Source organism: Nerophis ophidion, linkage group LG14 (genome assembly GCF_033978795.1).
Source record: "Nerophis ophidion isolate RoL-2023_Sa linkage group LG14, RoL_Noph_v1.0, whole genome shotgun sequence".
In the NCBI taxonomy this organism is placed as follows: Eukaryota; Metazoa; Chordata; class Actinopteri; order Syngnathiformes; family Syngnathidae; genus Nerophis; species Nerophis ophidion.
In genome coordinates this window covers 47,163,995-47,191,842 of record NC_084624.1, presented here as the reverse complement: position 1 = coordinate 47,191,842, position 27,848 = coordinate 47,163,995, and the positions used below count along the sequence as shown (strand labels likewise).

The 27,848-nt window shown below is 39.6% G+C and overlaps 1 protein-coding gene across 1 annotated transcript; it reads right to left on the bottom strand.

The window, feature by feature from the left end:
- Positions 1–1,105: 1,105 nt before the first annotated feature.
- Positions 1,106–27,848, bottom strand: ndc1 (NDC1 transmembrane nucleoporin). The gene is given in 19 exon segments (XM_061920892.1): positions 1,106–1,304; positions 1,371–1,531; positions 1,606–1,706; positions 2,950–3,013; positions 3,092–3,142; positions 6,603–6,715; positions 10,169–10,435; positions 10,736–10,864; positions 10,867–10,896; positions 12,810–12,891; positions 12,969–13,061; positions 15,363–15,495; positions 15,574–15,625; positions 20,088–20,196; positions 20,281–20,407; positions 20,472–20,646; positions 23,003–23,104; positions 23,196–23,316; positions 27,673–27,848. Coding segments are annotated over 19 exon segments (2,010 nt in total). The 5' UTR covers positions 27,709–27,848; the 3' UTR covers positions 1,106–1,240.

Genomic DNA, 27,848 nt, shown 5'->3' with positions numbered 1-27,848 from the left:
GTCATCCGGACCAAAGGGGAAGCGAACCATCCAGACTGTTATGGACGCAAAGTTGAAAAGCCAGCATCTGTGATGGTATGGGGGTGCATTAGTGCCCAAGGCATGGGTAACTTACACATCTGTGAAGGCACCATTAATGCTGAAAGGTACATACAGGTTTTGGAACAACATATGCTGCCATCTAAGCGCCGTCTTTTTCATGGACGCCCCTGCTTATTTCAGCAAGACAATGCCAAGCCACATTCAGCACGTGTTACAACAGCGTGGCTTCGTAAAAAAAGAGTGCGGGTACTTTCCTGGCCCGCCTGCAGTCCAGACCTGTCTCCCATGGAAAATGTGTGGCGCATTATGAAGCGTAAAATACGACAACAGAGATTGAAGCTCTACATAAAACAAGAATGGGAAGAATTCCACTTTCAAAGCTTCAACAATTAGTTTCCTCAGTTCCCAAACGTTTATTGAGTGTTGTTAAAAGAAAAGGTGATGTAACACAGTGGTGAACATGCCCCTTCCCAACTACTTTGGCACGTGTTGCAGCCATGAAATTCCAAGTTAATTATTATTTGCAAAAAAAAAAAAAGTTTATGAGCTTGAACATCAAATATGTTGTCTTTGTAGCATATTCAACTGAATATGGGTTGAAAAGGATTTGCAAATCATTGTATTCTGTTTATATTTACATCTAACACAATTTCCCAACTCATATGGAAATGGGGTTTGTTACTGGTATATCATCCATAAGTGCAGATTCCAACCATTGAAACACTTTGTATAGTTGAAGACTTACAGTCGGTAAAAACATGACTGCACATCATAATGGCAGCTACACTTTCCATCTTAAAGATCTAAAAAAATTATTTGGGAATGTCCGGCGGGCCAGATTGAAAAGCTCAACAGGCCGCATGTGGCCTCCGGGCCTTAATTTGCCCAGGTCTGAACTAGAAGGGAGATTGGAAGTAAACCAGCAGGTCCTCGTGCTTAACAAGTGGAAAAATTCCCAGAGTCAAAAATATCCCAACCTCTTGAAGTTCAAACTGCAAAAGGGAGAAACAACTCCCATGTTTTCTCCCCTCAGTTACTTACGTGAGCAGCAACCAAACCAAGGTATTCTTGACATTTTTATTTAAACAAGAGTGCAATAAGAAAGAAAAAAAAGCTATTATGTACAAGCAGGCGTCTGACCTGTGAGTGTTCGTTCTTTTTCTGTTGCGTACAAATAAAAAGCCCCGCTCCTAAAAACTCATTCTTTGTAGTCGAGAAAGTGCTGCAGTCTCTTGCGGTGCTCTGTGGACATGTGGACAGCACTGAGGAAGCAAAAACAACACGGTGAAGGCCTAATAATGTAAAAGACAGTCCCCTGCCACACCTACTTTAAGTGATCTCCGAAGGTGGTGGTTATTCGGTAAATGGCTGTCTTGAGCGTGGCCCTGAGAGCGAAACGCAGAGTCTTGTAGGCCGAGTCACCCATGCTGCCCGTGGTCCTCACGGGTTTTGTGGAGGCGTGAGGCAGCTTGAAGTGTCGGTCAACCGCCTGGTAGAATAAGAGCAGGTGTCGGTACAATGCAGTGAGACAAACTACAAATAATAAACAAGAGTACAAGCGACCTCTTGAAGGAGCAGCAAGCAGCTGAGGATGCTGGGCAAGGTCGTCTGGACTACTCCAAAGTGGTCCTCGGAAAAGGAGGCTTGGACCAGGTAGGACAGTCCTGCAAGTCAGAAGTTTCATAACCATGCTGAGACCGTAGAGCAGGGGTCACCAACGCGGTGCCCGCGGGCACCAGGTGAGTCGCCCGCTGGCCTGTTCTAAAAATAGCTCAAATAGCAGCACTTACCAGTGAGCTGCTTCTATTTTTTTTATTTTTTTTTAATTACTAGCAAGCTGGTCTCGCTTTGCTCGACATTTTTAATTAATAAAACTCAAATAGAATTTGAAAATCCAAGAAAATATTTTAAAGACTTGTTTAAATAAATTCATTTATTTTTTTACTTTGCTTCTTATAACTTTCAGAAAGACAATTTTAGAGAAAAATTACAATCTTAAAAATTATTTTAGGATTTTTAAACACATATACCTTTTTACCTTTTAAATTCCTTCCTCTTCTTTCCTGACAATTTAAATCAATGTTCAGATAAATTTATTGTTTTTATTGTAAAGAATAATAAATACATTTTAATTTCATTCTTCATTTCGGCTTCTGTTTTTTCGACAAAGAATATTTGTGAAATAGTTCTTCAAACTTATTATGATAAAAATAAAAAATAAAATTATTCTGACAAATCTAAAAAATCTGTAGAATCAAATTTAAATCTTGTTTCAAAGTCTTTTGAATTTCTTTTAAAATTTTTGTTCTGGAAAATCTAGAAGAAATAATGATTTGTCTTATTCAGAAATATAGCTTGGTCCAATTTGTTATATATTCTAACAAAGTGCAGATTGGATTTTAACCTATTTAGAACATGTCATCAAAATTCTAAAATTAATCTTAATCAGGAAAAATTACTAATAATGCTCCATAAATTATTTTTTTAATTTTTTCAAAAAGATTCGAAAGCTAGTTTTTCTCTTCATTTTTTCGGTTGAATTTTGAATTTTAAAGAGTCGAAATTGAAGATAAACTATGTTTAAAAATGTAATTTTCATTTTTTTCGTGTTTTCTCCTCTTTTAAACCGTTCAATTAAGGTTTTTTTTTTCATCATTTATTCTCTACAAAAAAACTTCCGTAAAAGGAAAAAAAATGTACGACGGAATGACAGACGGAAATACCAATTTTTTTATATATATAGATTTATTTATTAAAGGTAAATTGAGCAAATTGGCTATTTCTGGCATTTTATTTAAGTATGTATCAAACTGGTAGCCCTTCGCATTAATCAGTACCCAAGAAGTAGCTCCTGGTTTCAAAAAAAGTTGGTGACCCCTGCCGTAGAGGAAATGAGCATCTTTTTACCTTCTAAAGCCCAGATGTGGGCCTGGCTGTCAGCAAAAAGTGCTTCACTGGAAGCCTCTGGAAGCTGGGTAATAAAATAAAAACATGCATGTGAACTGTTGAATTGCAGTCTAACTTAGCAGGGACTAAGTAGTGGACTCACCTTGTTGAACAAATACGCTATGAGCACCCGCTTTGACAGGAAGCTTTTAACCTGAAGAAGAACAAAATGTTAGAATTTAAGTGAAAACATAACTTCTTTTAAGTGATCAGCATTTACCCTTGTCTAATGTTCATGTTATGTTAAAATACTGAACAGATGTTTACCTTATCCCAATAAACATCTGTTCAGTATTTTAACATAAAGGTCTTTGATTGCGAGGCATTAAAAGCCACATAACACAACAAGTCCATCAGACCCACAAACGCTGTCTGAGTAACAATATGAACGTTACACAAGGGTTAAGGGTGTTTACCTATGCAAATTACGGAATTAAGGGTGTTTACATATGCATATTGGGGAAATAAGGGCGTGTTTATATGCAAATTATGACGGACATGCACACGCTAAGCATTTTGCATTCAGCAACTTAAGAACAGCAGGTGAGAACAATTTGGGCCTTTAAGAACACGTCATGAATTTGAATGGACTCTTAGGAAATTACTTATCTTTACCTTATACCAATAAACATCTGTTCAGTATTTTAACATAAAATTGTTTGATTGTGAGGCATTAAAAGCCACAAATTTCAACGGGTCTATCAGACCCACAAACGCTGGCTGAATAACAAAGATATGTACGTCGCACGGAAAATTACTCTGCCAGTTTCTGCATCCCACAGGGATTCTTCTTTTGTGTTTCTGCACCTGCGGTTCCCACACAAGGTTGCAACATTGTTTGTCAACACTGTCTGCTCTCATTTTCTCGCACATTTGACCCTCTGATGTTGTGTGTACCTATACTCTTTCCTTCTCTTGTCTCGGCCTGCTCTGTGTGTGTGTGTGGTACACAGAACAACAATTTCCACACTTCTATTAGTGGACCCGGACATCTTAAATGTAATAGAAATGTGTAGGGGGGTGTATAGTGTGTGGTCAATAAATATGTATTCTGATATATGTTCTTCACAGAAAAATGAGCCAAAGTCAGTGAGTCTCAGTTTGAAAAATTATTTGTATCATTTTTCTTTTAATAAAAAATGAAAATGGGTCCCACAGACCCGGACACCACACAAGGGTTAAAACAATAACAATAAAACATTGTTTTGTTAATGTAAAAATAATTGATTTATTTGGTGCTGAATAAATACCAGTTTAGTTCCTCAAATAATTGTCTCTGCCAACCCCTGGCAATAAACATATTTTTTTCAAAGTAATGATGAACATTAATTTATTCATCATTTGTATGTCTTTTGCATTGTTTTCTGCATGTAAAACAATACCTATTTTATAAAAAAATATATTTTTGGGTGCCTGAAATGGATTAATTGGACGTATATTTTGTGAAAAATGTTCTTGGTTTTCCAATGCCGTAAGCATACATATGATTTTGTAGTGTGGAATGTTAGAAAAGGTTGTATCAAGTGAAACTGGTCAAACAAAACAATAGTACATATGAAAAACACTAACCTATTTATTATCAACATCTATAATAGACTTCTTTCTTTCTTTCGTTTATTTTGAACATCAACACACTTACAGCATAATACGTCACACAATTAAATATCATTTCACTTTACATCATGTCCGAAAAGGAGTAGGAAGAAGCAAAGCTTATTTAATCCATATTGTATACATATATTTACTGACTTTTTTATAGCAAAATGACATCTGTGAATGAGTAATTCAACAGTTTTGTAATATATAATTAAGTCAGTCATTATGAATATACTGAGATGAAGTATATGTTCTTTTCAATAAGGTTGAAAGTATTTCTCATGATTCTTCTTTGTACTTTGTAAGCACTATTAATTTGAACAACCTCTTAAACTGGATCATAACAGTACAATGTTTAACTTCTTTACTTAATCCATTCCATAAATTAATTCCACATACTGATATTCTAAAGGTTGTAAGTGTTGTATGTGCATACATATGTTTTGAATCAGATTTTCCTCTAAGGTCATATTTCTCCTCTTTAGTTGAGAAGAATTGTACATTTTTTGGACTTATTCTGAGTTTTAATTGTTTTTAGCGACACCTGGTGGTCGCAATAATTCATTACATGAGAGTACGTTGAATGATGCAGACATGTTTGTTTAGGATATTTTCTAACACGAGACATGTTGGAAACATTGTATGTGAAAGTAATATGTTATATTTGATACTTGTTTGTATTGACAAATTTGTTTTAGACTGCAATATTGTTCATTGAAGGCCTTTTTTTTTTACACCTGTCTAGCTTGTGTGCTATTGTGTGATTAACTGTTGTGTAGCTGCTAGCCCAGGGGTAGGGAACCTAGGGCTCTCGAGCCAGATGTGGCTCTTTTGATGACTGCATCTGGCTCTCAGATAAATCTTAGCTGACATTGCTTAACACGATAAGCAATTAATAATTACGCTGGTAATCACAGATTTGATTGATTGATTGGAACTTTTATTAGTAGATTGCACAGTACAGTACATATTCTGTACAATTGACCACTAAATGGTAACACCCCAATAAGTTTTCCAACTCGTTTAAATCGGGGTCCACGTTAATTCATAGTAAGTGTTAAAAAAATATATATAAAACATTCTCATGCATTTTAATCCATCCATCCTTTTTCTAACCCACCTGTTCAAGAAGTCGCATTAAGAAGTATTTTATTTATTATTGGTTAACTTCAGAATAACAATGTTTTTAAAAAGAATAAGAGACTTATTATACACAAAAAAATGTTGGTCTTACTTAAAAATTCACACATTTAGTTGTATTCCGTGCTAAAAAATATTATATGGCTCCCACACAAATACATTTTAAAAAATTTGGCTTTCATGGCTCTCTCAGCCAAAAAGGTTCCCGACCCCTGTGCTAGCCTATCATGTTTACCTTTTGTAAATGTCTTGACTAAAATACAAGAAAATACTAACTTGTGTGCTTATTGGCGAACATCTCGATGTTAACTGGTTGTCCAGCTTTTGCACAAATAAACACGCTACAGGACTGCTTGTATTGGATTGATTGAGTGATTGAAACTTTTATTAGTAGATTTCACAGTTCAGTACATATTCTGTACAATTGACCACTAAATGGTAACACCCAAAGAAGTTTTTCAACTTGTTCAAGTCGGGGTCCACGTAAATCAATTCATGGAGCACGTAGTTAGGAGATTTTACAAGCAAGCTAATACGTTTTGACGATATCACACTGATATCAATATCAGTATTTTGCTGCTTACTTGTAAAAATTTTTTTTTTTTTTATATACAAAATCAAAAATGTTTGTATAACATGTCTGCTTGATAATAAACGCCTGGAACTCTCAATAGTTGAATAAATACACTTACCCTTGACACTATTTTAGGAAATAATGTAATAAAATAGGGACGATAAAAGGTAATGAAGTCAGCGAAGACCGTAACCGTATCAGTACGGTATTGTAATGTTTTGCAGATACATCCTACTTCAGCCCAAAGGCAAAGTTCCGTTTAGGACAACATTATTCTGATTCAGCACGCCAACATTGCAAGTACCTGCTCTTTTCGCTTGTGAAGGAACTGGGCCAGAAGACTTGGTTTGTAGGCGCCCTGCTTGTGACAGGGCAGGGGGGAGGGCGAAAGCAGCAAGCTGCCATTGGACTGTGAATCTGGAACAAGACAATGACACAATATTAAAATAATATGTAAGAAAGCAGAAATATGAACGCTACTGCTGGGCGATATGGCAAAAAAATTATCACAATTTTTTCCCATATCCAATCGCCATTAATATCACTATTTTTTTCTTTAATTAAAGTGGATTGTCCAGTGCAGGATTATACCGAGTAGCCTTGCATTCTTACTATCTACTACAGCAGTATCTTGGTAAAATACATTTAATAATAATAATAGATTAGATTTTTTATCTTTGTTTTTCTATTATAAGATACTCAAAGCGCTCATAGAGAACTGGGAACCCATCATTCACATCTGTTGGTGGTAATCTACATTTGTGGCCACAGCTGCCGTGGGGTAGATTAACGGAAGCGAGGCTTCACCAGTTTGCGCCTAGAGCCCCTCCGACATTTCCACCGTGTTTGATAAAGGCAATATATGTTAACTGTCATTTTGTTCATATCTATACTTGTGTTTACTAGAGGTGTAACAGTACAGGTATTCCACGCTACAGTCTGTACCTGGTTTTAGAGCCATGTTTTTTGCTTCTTTTGCCCCTTTTTTCCTCCTATTTATTTAGTTTTTGTGCTTGACATCACAAACATTCTGCAGTAAACAAAGTATAATTGGTATAGGGATTACTAAAAGACTTATTCGAAGTTAACATTTACGTAACAACAATTTTAGTAAATTATTAGTTTTATTCTTTAATTACTTGTATACATCAGTGCAGGGCAAACAACAAGCGGTGATTCACATTGGAGTTTTTAACTCTATTTTTGCATCTTATATTGAATGAAAGTACATTAAAGTGCAGTTTGATTTTGAGGTACTGTAAAATAATGTGTACCAACACATAAAACAAATGGTAAATGGGTTGTACTTGTATAGCACTTTTCTACCTTCAAGGTACTCAGAGCGCTTTGACACTACTTCCACATTCACCCATTCACACACACATTCACACACTGATGGAGGGAGCTGCCATGCAAGGCGCTAACCAGCACCCATCAGGAGCAAGGGTGAAGTGTCTTGCTCAGGACACAACGGACGTGACGAGGTTGGTAGTTCAATTACTATGTCAGGAACAAAATATATACATATTTTTTATCCACAAACAAAAAGAACTAAGTGTCTGTCTGCAGTTTTTATTGTTTAATACAGGTAGGGCTGGACGATATATCCATATACTCGACATAACGCGGGTTTGTCTTCTGTGCGATATAAAAAATCAATCAATCAATCAATCAATGTTTATTTATATAGCCCCAAATCACAAATGTCTCAAAGGACTGCACAAACCATTACGACTACGACATCCTCAGAAGAACCCACAAAAGGGCAAGGAAAACTCACACCCAGTGGGCAGGGAGAATTCACACCCAGTGGGATGCCAGTGACAATGCTGACTATGAGAAACCTTGGAGAGGACCTCAGATGTGGGCAACTCCCCCCCTCTAGTGGACCGAAAGCAATGGATGTGGAGCGGGTCTAACATGATACTGTGAAAGTTCAATCCATAGTGGCTCCAACACAGCCGCGAGAGTTCAAAATGACTACATCAAGATATTCGAGTATACGTTCTCACCCAATTGCTTTTAGCTGCGGGCATTACACTAAAGGCTCTTCTCACCATTTCTTGTCTTTCCTTCTCACAGACAAGCGCACCTTCTTACATACATCATATACTGTCGCGTCATACGCCCTAGCATGAGAGGTAGCAGCATGGGTAACGTTAGCTGTGATGCTAGCAGAGTGCTGCGAGTGGTAATACAAGAAAGAAGGTGCCAATCTGGTAACAAATGAAGGAAGAATTAATTCCTAAGAAAAACAGCTTGGGGTCCATCGTCTGGCAGTGGTTTGGCTTCAAACGGAAATATATCGAAAAAGTATGCGGCAAAAGTGTTGCTACAAAAAGGAGCACATACTGCTAATTCGTAGCATCATTTGAAAAGTCCCTCGATAGAGAATGAAGAGTGCTTGAAACTCCATGTCAACATCTCCGTTCAGTGCCAAACCCACAAAATGCCAATGCAACCATTTCCAGATCGTATTCGAAAGTCAACAACAGAATTTAATAACTTCCGTAGTAACCTACCACATAGCAAAGAACATACTCTATTTATTATTGTTACGCAGCTCATTTTTATTTGACAGTTATTGAAATATCTTGTGTGACATCATGCACAAAAGTGCGTTCTGTACAAAAAGCGCACTTTAATTTAGTGTTGTTTTGATATGTCATCTTAGTGACATCATGCACAAAATTGCACTAATAGCTTGTTTTAAAATGTCTCTGAAAATCTTGCACTTTCTGATTTGAAATGACATGAATTTGTGCCACTGCTTGATAACTGTTTAATAAATACACTTTTGGTCAAATAACTTGTTTTGATTTCCCTGTCTGCATGAAAGTTTAAAATTAATGCAGTACGAACAAGAATGTTTTAATGTAGACACATAGAGTCATCATACTGCTGTGATTACTGTATATGCATCAAGTGTTCATTCAAGGCTAAGGCAAAACATGGAGATTGATATCGTGTATCGTGACATGGCCTAAAATATCGAGATATACGTAAATAAAAGGCCATATCGCCCAGCCCTAAGTACAGGTATACTGGTACTATTACGCTTTTTACTCCAACATCCGGGACATTTTTTTTTTGTACCGTACATGTTGCATGACTGGATGGAATCTTTGCAGACACAAACAAAAAGCCTTGATTAAAAAATATTTAGATATAAAATTGCGTTTTGATTAAATTAGTGGGTGTGTTTATTCTCCCAGTCTGGACCAATACAGTCACACAGACAAGTGCCTACAAATCCGCATTCGAGGCAAGATTACTAGTGAGTTGCAGCAGATAGTGAAACTAAAGTCACTGCTCCTTATAAATGTTTTTGTTTCAACTTTTACGCTAGTGTTAGCCATATTTCTTTATTTTGTTCTTCAGGGCAGCACCTACAGCTGTGTAAGGGGACGAGGCACAAGATCACGGTCAACAAAAGGCAGAATGTTCTATGCAGGATTATAAATAAATGGGTTGTACTTGTATAGCGCTTTTCTACCTTCAAGGTACTCAAAGCGCTTTTGACATTACTTCCACATTTACCCATTCACACACACATTCACACACTGATGGAGGGAGCTGCCATGCAAGGCGCCAACCAGCACCCATCAGGAGCAAGGGTGAAGTGTCTTGCTCAGGACACAACGGACGTGACGAGGTTGGTACTAGGTGGGATTTGAACCAGGGACCCTCGGGTTGCACACGGCCACTCTCCCACTGCGCCACGCCGTCCCATTATCCCATGCATTGTTGCTTCCCTGTTTACCACTGCAGTAACTTCTGACAGACTTTTCGCCATGTTTGATCGAGCAAACACCTTGATCAAACTTAAAATAATCGGAATCATATAATCGCCCAGCCACTGCTGCTCACCTGTGGATGTAGACCACAGCTTTGGGGCCCTCCTCATGATGTGGGGACTCTGTACAGTGCCGTGCCACGGTGATCCTTGATCCACGTAAGCAGTGAGACGACGCAGGCTGGGTGACGTGAAGGGACTGTCCATGTGAGGAGGGGTGAAGGGGGCAGTTAGAGGGCTCTGCGCCAGGTCGATGGCGGAGCGGCCGGCGACAGACGTGGGCATCTTGGCCAGGAAGGTGGTGGGATGCGAACTCATCAGATCCTCCAGGTCAGAAGATACTTTAATAAGAAGCATTTCAGATCCTTTAATTGCCTTATTATGAACATCTAACTGTAACTACTTAGTGACCACTTCATTAGATACAACAGCTCAATCTAATAATGCCCTTACAAAGATAATACTGCAATGTTTGAAGGTGTTTCTTTAACCATATGTTTAATGTAGCCTGCATTGGCGTAAAAAGGCTGTGTTTAAGATTCTGACCTCGAGTAAAACATGCGCAAATGTACCTATTGTTGTGGCCAGTGCGTCAAATGGGAACAAAAACTTCAACTGTAAAAATATAAAACATGAACTACCCATGGACGTCTCTGACGAGGACTTTTCGCTCCCCGTGGACAGCGACTTGGCCCTGCCATTTGTGGCCACGCTGTCGTGATACGTCACCAGTCGCTGTGTCAAGTCAGCCAGCAGCGACAAACACTCCTGCTGATGGTGTTCCAGTTGTGAGGATGACCACCTGAAAGAGGGAGTTTGAGATAGCCTTCAAATCTTGTTATGCTCACACTAGGGCTGGGCAATATGGCTTTTTAATATCTCGATATTTTTAGGCTATGTCACGATACACGATATATATCTCCATATTTTGCCTTAGCCTTGTATTAACACTTGATGCATATAATCACAGCAGTATGAGGATTCTATGTGTCTACATTAAAACATTCTTGTTTATACTGCATTAATATATGCTTATTTTAAAGGCCTACTGAAAGCCACTACTAGCGACCACGCAGTCTGATAGTTTATATATCAATGATGAAATATTAACATTGCACACATGCCAATACGGCCGGTTTAGTTTACTAAATTACAATTTTAAATTTCCCGCAGTTTCTTGTTGAAAACGTCGCGGAATGATGACTATGTTTGTGACGTTATTGCTTGGAGAGGACATATTAGCTCAGCACCACTTACGGCTAAAAGTAGTCTCTTTTCATCGCATAATTACACAGTAATTTGGACATATGTGTTGCTGAATCTTTTGCAATTTGTTCAATTAATAATGGAGACTATAAAGAACAATGCTGTTGGTGGAAAGCGATGTATTGCAGCTGTCTTTAGCACCGAGACACAGCCGGTGTTTCTTTGTTTGTTGTGAAACTTTAACACAGAGCCGTCAAGCGAACATGTTTCTCTATGTCAACCAGCATGTTTTTGGATAGGAAAATTGTGATATATATCTTACAAGGTACATCAGTGGATTATGCGTCCTGCTGTAGCTGTCAAAAAAGGCAGCTGTGAGCTTGGCTCCTTGGCTTCTCTCTGAGACACTGGCATGTTCACCACAGCCATCCGACTTTGAGGTACGTCTTTACAATCTCACTAAAACACTATTAAAACAATAAGCAGATAAGGGATCTTCCAGAGTTATCCTTTCATCCTCGCTCAAATTAATGGGGAAATTGTCGCTTTTTTATTTAGCATTTTAATTTAGCTTTTATTTTCTTTCATTTCACTTTGTTGTCTGTGAAGCACTTTGAGCCTGCCTTGTGTATGAAAAGTGCAATACAAATAAAGTTACCTTGCCTTTTCAAAGATGACATATAAAAACAATACTAAATTAAAGTGCACTTTTCGTACAGAACGCCATTACAATAGTTTAAAACAAAGAAAGTGCACTTTTGTGCATGATGTCACAAGATATTTCAATAACTGGCAAATAAAAATTAGCTGCATAATAGGAAATTAAATAGTGTATGTCCTTTTTTATGTGGTAGGTTCCTGCGGACGTTATCTCCCTCTGTTGTTGACTATTTTTTTCATACGGTGTTGATCTGAAAATGGTTGTCTCGGCATTTTGTTGGTGTGGCACCAAACGGAGATGTTGACATGTGGAGTTTCAAACACTCTTCATTCTCTGGCGGGTGCCTTTTCAAATGATGCTACATATTAGCAGTAATGCTACTTTTTGTAGCAACACTTTTGCCCCACAATTGACATATTACGGTTGTCTGTTCAACATCTTCCCGCTTGAAGCCAAACCACCGCCAGACGATGGTCGCCCTGCTTTTTTTCTTGGGAATTCATTCTTCATTTGTTAGAAAATTTGCGCCTTCTTTCTCTCGTATTATCACTCTCGCACCACAGTTAACGTCACCAATGCAGTTACCTCTATGATCCGCGAGGGCGTATACGTATGTGACGGTGCGCTTGTTTTACATCTCTGTGAGAAGGGGAGACAGGAAAGAGTGGGAAACGCATGCAGTGTAATGTCCGCAGCTAAGAGCAACTGTGTGAGAATGTCTACTCGAATATCACGATAGTCATTTTCTATATCGCACAGAGACAAACCCGTGATATATCGAGCATATCGATATATATCGCCCAGCCCTACCTCACGCCACACACAACATTGAAAGAAAAAAAACAAACCTGGCTGACTCAGGCTGAACACCTCACAGCGACGCGACGGCGAGTGCTGAGAGAGTAATGCCAAGTCCTGCAGGGCTAGGAACTTTTTAGGAGATAACTTGTTAGGTGAGATTCAGTAGGATGCACATTTAAACCTGCAGGAGGAAGCTGATTGACTACCTTTAAGATGGCTGGCTGGGGGTCGCTCAGAACTTTGGGAAGACATTGATGCAGGTCCTCGGTGAAAGACGACTGCAAAGGAAAGCTGTATCCCTGCATGTAAGAGTTAAGATAACAAGTGAGTTATATTTATATTGATTTGATGTGTTTTATTCAGATTGAATGTGCCATAAAAGCATACTGCTAACACATATTTACATATAACATGTATATTACATTTAAATATAACATGAGCGGACCAGCCAGGACACCTCATGTTCACTATTATGTTAGAGCCACTTTGGACTGGACTGTCACTATTATGTTAGATCCACTATGGAGTGGACTCTCACTATTATGCTAGATCCACTATGGAGTAGACTCTCACTATTATGTTAGATCCACTATGGAGTGGACTCTCACTATTATGTTAGATCCACTATGGAGTGGACTCTCACTATTATGTTAGATCCACAATGGACTGGACTCTCACACTATTATGTTAGATCCATTATGGACTGGACTCTCACTATTATGTTAGATCCATTATGGACTGGACTCTCACACTATTATGTTAGATCCACTATGGACTGGACTCTCACTATTATGTTGGATCCACTATGGACTGGACTCTCACACTATTATGTTAGATCCACTATGGACTGGACTCTCACACTATTATGTTAGATCCACCATGGACTGGACTCTCACTATTATGTTAGATCCACTATGGACTGGACTCTCACTATTATGTTAGATCCACTATGGACTGGACTTTCACAATATTATGTTAGATCCACTATGGACTGGACTCTCACACTATTATGTTAGATCCACTATGGACTGGACTCTCACACTGTTATGTTAGATCCACTATGGACTGGACTCTCACACTATTATGTTGGATCCACTATGGACTGGACTCTCACTATTATGTTAGATCCACTATGGACTGGACTCTCACTATTATGTTAGATCCACTATGGACTGGACTTTCACAATATTATGTTAGATCCACTATGGACTGGACTCTCACACTATTATGTTAGATCCACTATGGACTGGACTCTCACACTATTATGTTAGATCCACTATGGACTGGACTCTCACACTGTTATGTTAGATCCACTATGGACTGGACTCTCACACTATTATGTTGGATCCACTATGGACTGGACTCTCACTATTATGTTAGATCCACTATGGACTGGACTCTCACTATTATGTTAGATCCACTATGGACTGGACTCTCACTATTATGTTAGATCCACTATGGACAGGACTCACACTATTATGTTAGATCCACTATGGACTGGACTCTCACTATTATGTTAGATCCACTATGGACTGGATTCTCACTATTATGTTAAATCCACTATGGACTGGACTCTCACTATTATGTTAGATCCACTATGTACTGGACTCTCATTAATATGTTAGATCCACTATAGACTGGACTTTCACAATATTATGTTAGATCCACTATGGACTGGACTCTCACTATCATGTTAAATCAACTATGGACTGGACTTTTACAATATTATGTTAGATCCACTACGGACTGGACTCTCACAATATTATGTTAGATCCACTATGGACTGGACTTTCACAATATTATGTTAGATCCACTATGGACTGGACTCTCATTATTATGTTAGATCCACTATGGACTGGACTTTCATAATATTATGTTAGATCCACTATAGACTGGACTCTCATTATTATGTTGGATCCACTATGGACTGGACTTTCACACTATTATGTTAGATCCACTATGGACTGGACCCTCACTATAATGTTACATCCACTATGGACTGGACTTTCACAATATTATGTTAGATCCACTATAGACTGGACTCTCATTATTATGTTAGATCCACTATGGACTGGACTTTCACAATATTATGTTAGATCCACTATGGACTGGACTTTCACAATATTATGTTAGATCCACTATGGACTGGACTCTCACTATTATGTTAGATCCACTATGGACTGGACTCTCATTATTATGTTAGATCACCTATGGACTGGACTTTCACAATATTATGCTAGACCCACTCGACGTCCATTGCGGGGGGCGGTTCTCTCCAAGGTTTCTCATAGTCGTGAGTTTTTCCTTGCCCTTATGTGGGTTCTGAAACAAGGATCTCATTGTGGCTTTTGCAGCCCTTTGAGACACTTGTGATTTAGGGTTATATAAATATACATTGATTGATTGATTGAAGATTCCTTAATAAATGACTAATTAATGTCAACTAAAAACTCCTGGCAGATTTACCACGTTCTTACAAGCAGTAAAAAAATTGGATGGATGGTTTCTAATTAATACAGATGTGAGACAACACCAACACTGCCCTCTAGTGTCTACATAACGAAGCAAGCCTATCATACAGTTAGTAGAAAAAAAAACACCTCGGTGACAAAGATCCTGAAGAGGAGCAGGGTGATGTTCCAGCTGAAGAGCAGGAAGGTGGCACTGAGCCAGAGGTGGTAGAGCATTGACAAGTCCAAAAGTCCCGCGACAGTGTCCAGACGATGAGCGGAGCTTGAGGGGTAGACAAGAACGTTAATGTGTAAACACGGTGAGGGCGGAGACACTCAAGCTTTAAGTCCAATGACTGACCTGTCAATGTGTAGATTAAATGTTTTACAGATCCATTCTCTTGGAATATAACCTGTGAATACAAAGCATAAAGAGAGTGAGCTCTGTAAGCCTTAATAAAATCTAAACAAAAAAAAAAAGAAAGAAAAGTAAATACCGTATTTCCTTGAATAGCCGCCGGGGCGCTAATTAATTTAAAACCTCTTCTCACTCCTACGCTTATTCAAGGCATGCGGTAAAAGTAAGCAGGCGCCAATATTTTAAAACCTCTTCTCATCCCTGCGCTTTCCAATGGCATGCAGTAAAAAATTGAGTGTGATACAAAAATAAATTAACAAAAAATTATTCTGCGGCTGCAACCCGGTGGTTGGGGACCATTGCTCTAGAACAGTGGTCCCCAACCTTTTTGTATCCCGCGGACCGGTCAACGCTTAATCATTTGTCCTGCGGTCCGGGGGGGGTGTCCTTTTTTTTTTTACTTTTTTTTTTTTTCGTCTTTGTCATGAAAAAGGGATGTTTTTGTCATGAAAAGGGGAGTTTTTTGTAGTTGGTGCACTATTTGTAAGTGTATATTGTGTTTTTTATGTTGATTTAATTATTTAAAAAAACAAAAACTTTTTTTTATGAAAAATTATTCTGCGGCCTGGTATCAATCAGGCCACGGACCGGTGGTTGGGGACCACTGCTCTAGAACATGTCAACACGCTATCTGCGTGCCGGTAGAACGCATGCATTTCGCAGCTTCTCATACGAGGTTGCAATGCATACTTGGTCAACAGCCATACCGTTTACACTGATGGTTGTGATATAAACAACTTTAAAACTCTTACTAATATGCGCCACACTCTGTGAACCCTAACCAAAGAAGAATAACAAACACATTTCTGGAGAACATTGGCTCTGTAACACATTATAAACGCAACATAAGAATTACCCAGAATTCCAAAAAATCTATGACTCTTGGCTATATTATACACGCGCCCCCAACCCCGCCCACCTCAACCGACGCATGGCGAGGGGGGGTTTGGTGCTAGCGGGTGTTTTATATCAAAACCATTAGTGTGATCTGTATGGCTGTGGAACAAGACCCCTGGTTTACACGCAGTAAAAGCAAAAAAAATACTCCTCCACCATTTTGAAAATGACGGCAGGGGAAGCGTCACACGTGACGTCACGAATTTGACCCAGCGGTAAAAGTAAGCATGCGCTAATAAATCTGGGGAGCGAGTTTTACCCGGCAGTAATTCAAGGCAGGCGCATATTACATGCCTGGTGGCTATTCAAGAAAATACAGTAAATCAAAATCAGTTCGATGACAAAGGTAAATTGCACTTTTTTAAATGTTGCCTATCATTCACAATTCCTATTCAAGACAAAAACATGTTTTTCTCTTTTTTCATGCATTGTAATTTGTACTAGTCGGCTAACAACATAACTAGGGGGACTCATCCGTTAGCGCCGTTAAAGCCCCCCCATTAAAATGTCGTCAATACTTCATGTTAAATTGGAGATTTTTAAAGCCCTTTATAGGCAGAATAGATCGAATGTCCATAACCTGCATTGTTAGCCATTTCTTGCTGGAGATTATTTATTAGTTAAAAGTAGGGCTGGGCGATATTACCTTTTTTAATATCTCAATATTTTTTTGCCATATCACGATGCACAATATATATCTCGATATTTTGCCTTAGCCTTCAATGAACACTTGATGCATATAATCACAGCAGTATGATGACTCTATGTGTCTACATGAAAACATTCTTCTTCATACTGCATTAATATATGCTACTTTTAAACTTTCATGCAGAGAGGGAAATCACAACTAAGTCAATTTAGCAAAACTGTATTTATTTTACAGTTTTTAAGCACTGGCACAAACATTCATGTCATTTCCAAAACAGAAAGTGCAAGATTGTCAGACATTTTAAAACAAGCTATTAGTGCACTTTTGTGCATGATGTCACTAAGATGACACATCAAAACAAAACTAAATTAAAGTGCACTTGTTGTACACAACGCCACTACAATAGTTTAAAACATAGTGCACTATTGTGCATAATGTCACACAAGATATTTCAATAACTGTCAAAGAAAAATGAGCTGCATTATAGGAAATCAAATCGCTATGTGGTAGGTTTAGCTGACGTTATCTCCTTATGTTGTTGACTATTTTTTTCATAGGCTGCTGATGTGGAAATGGTTGCCTCGGCATTTTGTTGGTTTGACACCGAATGGAGAGGTTGACATGCGGAGTAAACACTCTTCATTCTCTAGCAGGTGACTTTTCAAAAGATGCTACAAATTAGCAGTTATGCTACTATTTGTAGCAACGCTTTTGCCCCACACTTGACAAATTACGGTTGTCTGTTTGACATATTCCCACTTGAAGCCAAACCACCGCCAGATGATGGACCCCCTGCTGTTTTTCTTGGGAATTAATTTTTCCTTCTGTTGTTACAAGATTTGCACCTTCTTTCTCTCGTATTACCGCTTGCACCACAGCTAACGTTACCTTTCTGCTCCGCGAGGGCGTATACGTGTATGACGTGACAGTATGTTACGTATGTAAGAAGGTGCGCTTGTTGTCTGTGAGAAGGAGACACAAGAAGGAGTGGGAAGAGCCTGTAGTGCAGGGGTCACCAACGCGGTGCCCGCGGGCACCAGGTAGCCGGTAAGGACCAGATGAGTCGCCCGCTGGCCTGTTCAGTGAGCTGCCTCTATTTTTTTTCATTTACTAGCAAGCTGGTCTCGCTTTGCTAGACATTTTTAATTCTAAGAGAGACAAAACTCAAATTTTGAAAATCCAAGAAAATATTTCAAAGACTTGGTCTTCACTTGTCTAAATAAATGCATTTATTTTTTTTAACTTTCCTTCTTATAACTTTCTGAAAAAAAAAATTGAGAAAAAATACAACCTTAAAAATGATTTTAGGATTTTTAAAAACATACTTTTTACCTTCCTCTTTTTTCCTGACAATTTAAATCAATGTTCAAGTAATTTCTTTTTTTTATTGTAAATAATAATGAATACATTTTATATTAATTTTTCATTTTAGATTCTGTTTTTTCGACGAAGAATATATGTGAAATAGTTCTTCAAACTTATGATTAAAATTCAAAAAAATTATTCTGGCAAATCTAGAAAATCTGTAGAATTAAATTTAAATCTTATTTCAAAGTCTTTTGAATTTGTTTTAAAATTTTTGTTCTGGAAAATCTAGAAGAAATAATGATTTGTCTTTGTTAGAAATATAGCTTGGTCCAATTTGTTATATATTCCAACAAAGTGCAGATTGGATTTTAACCTATTTAAAACATGTCATCAAAATTCTGAAATTAATCTTAATCAGGAAAAATTACTTATGATGTTCCATAAATTATTTTTAAAAATATTTCAAAAAGATTCGAAATAGCTAGTTTTTCTCTTCATTTTTTTCAATTGAATTTTGAATTTTAAAGTGTCGAAATTGAAGATAAACTATGTTTCAAAATGTAATTTTAATTTTTTTCCTGTTTTCTCCTCTTTTAAACCGTTCAATTAAGTGTTTTTTACATAATTTATTCTCTACAAAAAACCTTCAGTAAAATTAACAAAAATGTACAGACCGAAATACCCATTTTTCCATATGTATAGAGATTTATTTATGAAAAGATAAATTGAGTGTGTATCAAACTGGTAGCCCTTTGCATTAATCAGTACCCAAGAAGTAGCTCTTGGTTTCAAAAAGGTTGGTGACCCCTGCTGTAGTGTAATGCCCGCAGCTAAAAGCAACTGCGTGAGAACGTATACCTGGATATCACGATACAGTCATTTTCCTAATCGCACAGAGAGAAACCCGCAATATATCGAGTACCGTATTTTTCGGAATATAAATCACAGTTTTTTCCACAGTTTGGCCGGGGGTGCGACTTATACTCAGGAGCGACTTATGTGTGAAATTATTAACATATTACCGTAAAATATCAAATAATATTATTCAGCTCATTCACATAAGAGACTAGACGTATAAGATTTCATCGGATTTAGCAATTGGGATTGACAGATTGTTTGGTAAAGGTATAGCATGTTCTATATGTTATACTTATTTAAATGACTTACCATAATATGTTACGTTAACATACCAGGCACCTTCTCAGTTAGTTATTTATGCCTCATATAACGTACACTTATTCAGTCTGTTGTTCACTATTCTTTATTTATTTTAAATTGCCTTTCAAATTTCTATTCTTGGTGTTGGGTTTTATCAAATACATTTCCACCAAAAATGCGACTTATATATGTTTTTTTCCTTCTTTATTATGCATTTTCAGCAGGTGCGACTTATACTCCGGGGCGACTTATACTCTGAAAAATACGGTATATCGATATATCACCCAGCCCAAGTTAGAATGCACACAAAAAAGAAAGAGATATATGTGCTTGTCTCACATAGATTGTGAATGATAGGCAACATTTCAAAGTAAAGTGTATTTACTTTATACTCAGTTTCTGTGTGTGTGTGTGTGTGTGCGTGTGTACAGGAAGGCAAACTTACCCAAAAAGAAGTACACTATTATGTAGTTCCTTACGGAGTACAGTGCTTGAGTGGCGCTGCATTTGACCACCAGTGACAAGGACCCCTTAAAGTGAAGATACTTGTATTGCTAAGGTGGGAGAGATAGAAAGTGTGTTCAAAATTGTTCAACAAACCAGATTGTGAAAGGTAAACACACTTTGACACGACGCACCTGAACGGTGTGGAAAGAGACATAGTTGACGTTGTGGATCATGCCAAACAGGCTGTGTGAAAAGCCAACAAAGGCTCCCGCGAGCAAGAGGACGAGGTGATACTCGTTCAAACACATCTGAGAAACACTGTGCAGACAAATATTGGCGACGTGTTAGCATAATGAACTTCTCTCGCAGTCCGTCAGCTTACCCCTCACTGTTGGCGCACGGATATCCCGCCATCTCGTATCTGCCCCCGATGGTGCCGGTGCAACACCAGGCAACAATGATACCCATGACACAGTGGATTAGGGAGTTGACCACGTGACGAGGGTGAAGCAGCTGAGCTAAAAGGGAAATTTTGGAACAGGCGATGGTCGGGACCACTAAGGGGAAGCAGACCAAATACTGTATTAGAGCACAATAACCAGGTTTAAACTCCAATCGGACTCTTCTGTGTGGAGTTTACATGTGCTCCGCTTGTATGCATGCGTTTATTTCGTCTTCCCCAAAATATCCATGTTAGGCTGATTGGAATCTGTAAATTGTCCATACATGTACAGTGATGGTCAAAAGTTTAGGTACACTTGTGAAGGACATAATGCCATGAGTTTCCAATAATTTCTACAACTCTTATTTTTTGGTGATAGACTAATTGGAGCACATACTTGTTGGTCACAAAAAAACATTCATGAAGTTTGGTTCTTTTATGAATTTATTCTGGGTCTAATGAAAATGTGGCCAAATCTGCTGGGTCAAAAGTATACATACAGCAATGTTAATATTTGTTTATATGTCCCTTGGCAAGTTTCACTGCAATAGGGCACTTTTAGTAGCAATCCACAATTTTCTGGAAAGCTTCTAATGTAATTTTTGACCACTCGTCTTGACAAAATTGGTGCAGTTCAGCTAAATTTGTTGGTTTTCTGACAAGGACTTGTTTCTTCAGCATTGTCCAGACGTTTTAAATCAAGACTTTGAGAAGGCCATTCTAATACCTTAATTCTATCCTTTAGTCATTACTTTAACACTTTTGACGTGTGTTTGGGGTCATTGTCCTGTTGGAACACCCAACTGCGCTGATGATTTTAGGTTTTCCTGAAGAATTTGGAGGTACCGTATTTTCCGCACTATAAAGGCGCACCTAAAAACCTCAAATTTTCTCAAAAGCTGACAGTGCGCCTTGTATATGGAGCAATACTGAGCCACAATAAGTGGTAGAAATAGATGGATGGATGGATGGTCTCTCGCAGCTGCCAACTTTATTTTCCCTCGTAGATGAAGCGCGCGGTGCATGCTGGGATATATGACTGCGGGAGGCGTGCCGTTTGTGTGTTTATGTAAAGACCCCAAAATTGCTCCTATTAGGAGACACGCTTACGACGCAGAATTTCAACTCAAGGCGATCGGTCACACAGTAGAACACGTGAATAGAGCAGCAGCGAGAGAATTTAACATTAACAGCAGCGACGCTGACCTTTTTGATGACGACTTTGATGTTGGATGCCGTATTCACCCAACTGTTTGATTCGAACACTGAAGAAGAAGAAATTGAGGGATTCGTGAATGAGGAATAACTTAATAAAGTGAGCTTTACAGGTTTATTTTGTGTGTTGTGTTGTGTGACATTATCGTTTGAGCAACGTTTAGTTATTGATATATTATCGCTTTGCACTATTTCGAGTGTTACTATATTGTGATTGCACTAATGTTTGATTTACCGTAACAGTATCAGACTGTTTTTTACGTGTTTATTGATTCGGGGAAAATAATAAAACAGCTGTTTATTCATTTTGGGAGTGAACTGAGTTGTCAGAACGCTGGTTTGCGATTTATCAATAAAGTTTGACTGACCTAGCTGACTGTTTTGTTGACATTGCCTTTAGCGCAGCTCCATCTAAAGGATGCATAACGTAACCCCAGCCTCTACTGTAGCATCTATTCTATGCGCCTTATAATGCGCACGCCTTATATATGAACAAAGTTTTAAAATAGGCCATTCATTGAAGGTGCGCCTAATAATTCGGTGCCCTTTATAGTGCGGAAAATACGGCAATCCCCCTTTTTTATCGTCCCATTTACTCTCTGTAAAGCACCAGTTGCATAGGCAGCAAAACAGGCCCAGAGCATAATACGACCACCAGTTGTAGAAATGATTGGAAACTCAAGACAGCCTTGACACGATGTTTTTCACAAGTGTATGTAGACTTTTGACCATGACTGTAGATGTGAGCATGAATGGTTGTTAGTCTATACTGTGTGCCATGTGATTTACTGGAGAACAGTCCGGCATGTAAGGAAGATAAGCACTACAGAATATGATAGAATGAGTATAATACATCAACAAAAAAATCCATCCATCCCTCATCTACTGCTTGTCCCTTTTGGGGTCATGGGGGGGTGCTGGAGCCTATTTCAGCTGCATTCGGTCAGAAGGCGGTGTACACCCTGGACTCATCACAGGGCCAACACAGATAGACAGACAACATTCACTAGGGCCAATTTAGTGTTGCCAATCAACCTATCCCCAGGTGCATGTTTTTGGCTGTGGGAGGAAGCCGGAGTACCCGGAGGGAACCCACGCAGTCACAGGGAGAACATGCAAACTCCACACCGAAAGTTCCCGAGCCCGGGATTGAACTCAGGACTCATTGGGAGATATTTGTTTTTGAAAACTCAGTAAAACAGTGAGATTACAGAGGCAATACTAAATGTATACTAGCAGATTTGAACTCTACTCACCTGTATAATACTCATAGATCAGGAAGCCAACCATGATGGTGACAGCACAAAGCAAGACAAAGGAGAAAATTGCACTTGTGCTTGTCAAGATGGACACACATTCTGTCAGAAGGGGGAAAACAAGACATTTAGTTTCAATGGAGACTGGAATATCAATAATTGAATGGGGGAACTATGAAGGATGCTGACTTACCTGATATGGTCTGGAGTGGGAGAAGAAGACTGAATCTACTGAGGATGATAAAAACTGCAGCGGTGGACGGCAACAACAGGACAGCCCAGGCGACACTGGCCGCAGCCCTCCAGCATATCACCTGATATGAAATATGAACATTTCTTAACTGTAAGATCTAAGAACCACTGGTTACCATGACTTGATCAACGTGGACCCCGACTTAAACAAGTTGAGAAACCTTATTCGGGTGTTACCATTTAGTGGTCAATTGTACGGAATATGTATTTTATGGACAGAATTTCTAGGCGCAGTCAAGGCGTGGAGGGAATCTGGTTTTAGTGGCTGCAGGATTAGGTCTCTGCTTTTTGTAGATGATGTGGTCCTGATGGCTTCATCTGGCCAAGATCTTATGCTCTCACTGGATGGATTCGCAGCAGAGTGTGAAGCGACCGGGATGAGAATCAGCACCTCCAAGTACGAGTCCATGGTTCTCGCCCGTAAAAAGGGTGGAGTGCCATCTCCGGGTTGGGGAGGAGACCCTGCCCCGAGTGGAGGAGTTCAAGTCTTGTTCACGACAGAGGGAAGAGTGGATCGTGAGATCGACAGGCGGATCAGTGCGGCGTCTTCAGTAATGCGGACAATGTATCGATCCGTTGTGTTGAAGAAGGAGCTGAGTCGGAAGGCAAAGCTCTCAATTTACCAGTCGATCTACGTTTCCATCCTCACCTATGGTCATGAGCTTTGGCGTATGACCGAAAGGACTACATCAGCGGCCAACTTGAGTTTCCTCCGCAGGGCATACTTGCCAACACTCCCGATTTTCCCGGGAAACTCCCGAATTTCAGTGCCCCTCCTGAAAATCTCCCGGGGCAACCATTCTCCCAAATTTCTCCCGACTTCCACCCGGACAACAATACTGGGGGCGTCCCTTAAAGGCTCTGCCTTTGGCGTCCGCTTTTCCTCCATACAAACAGCGTGCCAGCCCAGTCACATAATATTAGCGGCTTTCGTACACACATAAGCGAATGCAATGCATACTTGGCCAACAACCATACAGGTCACACTGAGGGTGACCGTATAAACAAGGTTAACACTGTTACAAATATGCGCCACGCTGCGAACCCACACCAAACAAGAATGACAAACACATTTCAGGAGAACATCCGCACCGCAACACAACATAAACACAACAGAACAAATACCCAGAAACCCTTGCAGCACTAACTCTGCCAGGACGCTACAAAATACACCCCCGCTACCACCAAACCCCCCCATCTTCCGAATTCGGAGGTTTTAAGGTTGGCAAGTATGCCGCTGGGTGGCGGGGCTCTCCCCTAGAGATAGGGTAAGAAGCTTTGTCATCCGGGAGGAGCTCAAAGTAAGGCTGCTGCTCCTCCTCGAGAGGAGCCAGATTAGGTGGTTCAGGCATCTGCTCAGGATGCCACCCAAACGCCTCCCTAGGGAGGTGGTCAGAACGCATCCGACCGGTAAGAGGCCACAGGAAAGACCCAGGACACGTTGGGAAAACTATGTCTCCCGGCTGGCCTGGGAACGCCTCGGGATTCCCTGGGAAGAGCTGGACGAAGTGACTGTGGAGATGGAAGTCTGGGCTTCCATGCTTAGGCTGCTGCCCCCACGACCCGACCTCGGATAAGCGGAAGAAGATGGAAGGATGGATCTCCTGTGTACGCAAAAGTTTCTCGTGCGCACGAGATATGTAATACGTGCGGATGGTTTGAGGTGTGTGTGAAAATGCCAGTTCAGGAGGCTACGGGGAAGACCCAGGACACGTTGGGTAGACTATGTCTCCCGGTTGGCCTGAAAACACCTCAGGTTCCCCCTGGAAGAGCTGGACAAAGTGGTTAGGGAGAAGGAAGTTTGGCTTCTCTGCTTAGGCTGCTGCCCCCGCGACCCGACCTCGAATAAGCGGAAGAAAATGGATGGATGGATGTGTTAGATGTAAATACAAACGGAATACAATGATTTGCAAATCATTTTCAACCCATATTCAGTTGAATAGAGACTAAGCCGTAGAAAATGGATGGATGGATGCTAAAAAGACAACATATTTGATGTTAAAACTGATAAACATTTTTGTTTTTTTGCAAATAATCATTAACTTTACAATTCCATGCCAGCAACGCGTGACAAAGAAGTTGGGAAAGGTGGCAATAAATACTGATAAAGTTGAGGAATGCTCATCAAACGCTTATTTGGAACATCCCACAGGTGTGCAGGCTAATTGGGAACAGGTGGGTGCCATGATTGGGTATAAAAACAGCTTCCCAAAAAATGCTCAGTCTTTCACAAGAAAGGATGGGGCAAGGTACACCCCTTTGTCCACAACTGCGTGAGCAAATAGTCAAACAGTTTAAGAACAACGTTTCTCAAAGTGCAATTGCAAGAAATTTAGGGATTTCAACATCTACGGTCCATAATATCATCAAAATGTTCCAAGAATTTGGAGAAATCACTCCACGTAAGCGGCATGGCCGGAAACCAACATTGAATGACCGTGACCTTCGATCCCTCAGACGGCACAGTATCAAAAACCCACATCAATCTCTAAAAGATATCACGATATGGGCTCAGGAACACTTCAGAAAACCACTGTCACTAAATACAGTTCAACCCTACATCTGTAAGTGCAAGTTAAAGTTTTACTATGCAAAGCGAAAACCATTTATCAACAACATCCAGAAACGCCGCCGGCTTCTCTAAGATGGACTGATGCAAAGTGGAAAAGTGTTCTGTGGTCTGACGAGTCCACATTTCAAATTGTTTTTGGAAATATTCGACATTGTGTCATCCGGACCAAAGGGGAAGCGAACCATCCAGACTGTTATTGACGCAAAGTCCAAAAGCCAGCATCTGTGATGGTATGGGGGTGCATTAGTGCCCAAGGCATGGGTAACTTACACATCTGTGAAGGCACCATTAATGCTGAAAGATACATACAGGTTTTGGAACAACATATGCTGCCATCTAAGCGCCGTCTTTTTCATGGACGCCCCTGCTTATTTCAGCAAGACAATGCCAAGTCACATTCAGCATGTGTTACAACAGCGTGGCTTCGTAAAAAAAAAAAATGTGCAGGTACTTTCCTGGCCCGCCTGCAGTCCAGACCTGTCTCCCATGGAAAATGTGTGGCGCATTATGCAGCGTAAAATACGACAGCGGAGACCCCGGACTGTTGAAGGACTGAAGCTCTACATAAAACAAGAATGGGAAAGAATTCCACTTTCAAAGCTTCAACAATTAGTTTACTCAGTTCCCAAACATTCATTGAATTTTGTTAAAAGAAAAGGTGATGTAACACAGTGGTGAACATGCCCTTTCCCAACTACTTTGGCACGTGCTGCAGCCATGAAATTCTAAGTTGATAATTATTTGTAAAAAAAAATAAAGTTTATGAGTTTGAACATCAAATATGTTGTCTTTGTAGTGCATTCAACTGAATATGGGTTAAAAATGATTTGCAAATCATTGTAGTCAGTTTATATTTACATCCAACACAATTTCCCAACTCATATGGAACGGATTTGTACTAATAAAAGTTCCAAACAATTGTTTTCAATAGGTGTATGATATCAAACTCCTAGTTCAGAAGGGTTGAATGTGTATTACATTTGTATAAAAGCAAATGCCATTGCATATATATAAACATAAGCACCCATGTAAATATGAACTAACGGGGCTATGAATGAGGCAGCTGCGACTCTCTTGTCTCCTCCGTGGCTTCCCTCAGAGACACTGGCGGTCACCACACCACTCCGACTTTCAGCTATGACTATATAATCTCACTAAAACACTAGTAACACAATAAGCAGATAAGGGATTTTCCAGAATTATCCTAGTAAATGTGTCTAATAACATCTGAATCGCTCCTCCTGCCATTTTTCCCCCTTCTTCTAGTCCTTCACTCTCACTATCCTCATTCACAAATCTTTCATCCTTGCTCAAATTAATGGGAAAATCGTCGCTTTCTCGGTCCGAATCGCTCTTGCTGCTAGTGGCCATGATTGTAAACAATGTGAGGAGCGCCATAACCCGTGACGTCACGCGCACATCGTCTGCTACTTCCGGTACAGGCATGGCTTTTTTAATAGCGACCAAAAGTTGTGAACTTTATCGTCGATGTTCTCTATTAGATCGTTTCAGCAAAAATATGGCAATATCGCGAAATGATCAAGTGTGACCCTTAGAATGGACCTGCTAACCCCGTTTAAATAAGACAATCTCATTTCAGTAGGCCTTTAAACAAGTTGAAACACTTATTCGAGTTCTACCATTTATTGGTGAATTGTACGGAATATGTACTTTACTGTGCAATCTACAAATAAAGGTTTTAATCAACAAAAGGCTGGAAAGTAGACTAACTGGCACAAACTAACGTAAACAACAAGGCTAACGTTAGCATGCTAGCCGGCGCCGTGTATATTAACTAAATATATTAACAAAAAAAAGTGGGCTGTTAGAAGACAAATAGACTCACCTTGCGAACAAACCAACAACTTTTATGGGAAAACATGAGTGTTGCGGCGGAGAGCTGAAGTATTTATTTGGGCGTCGCGGCTGTCAAAAAGTAAAAAACCACTCAAATGTCAATGCCGCGCCACATTCATTCATAGGACCTCCGGAAGGACCCCTCGGCATCGGTAGGGGTGTCTT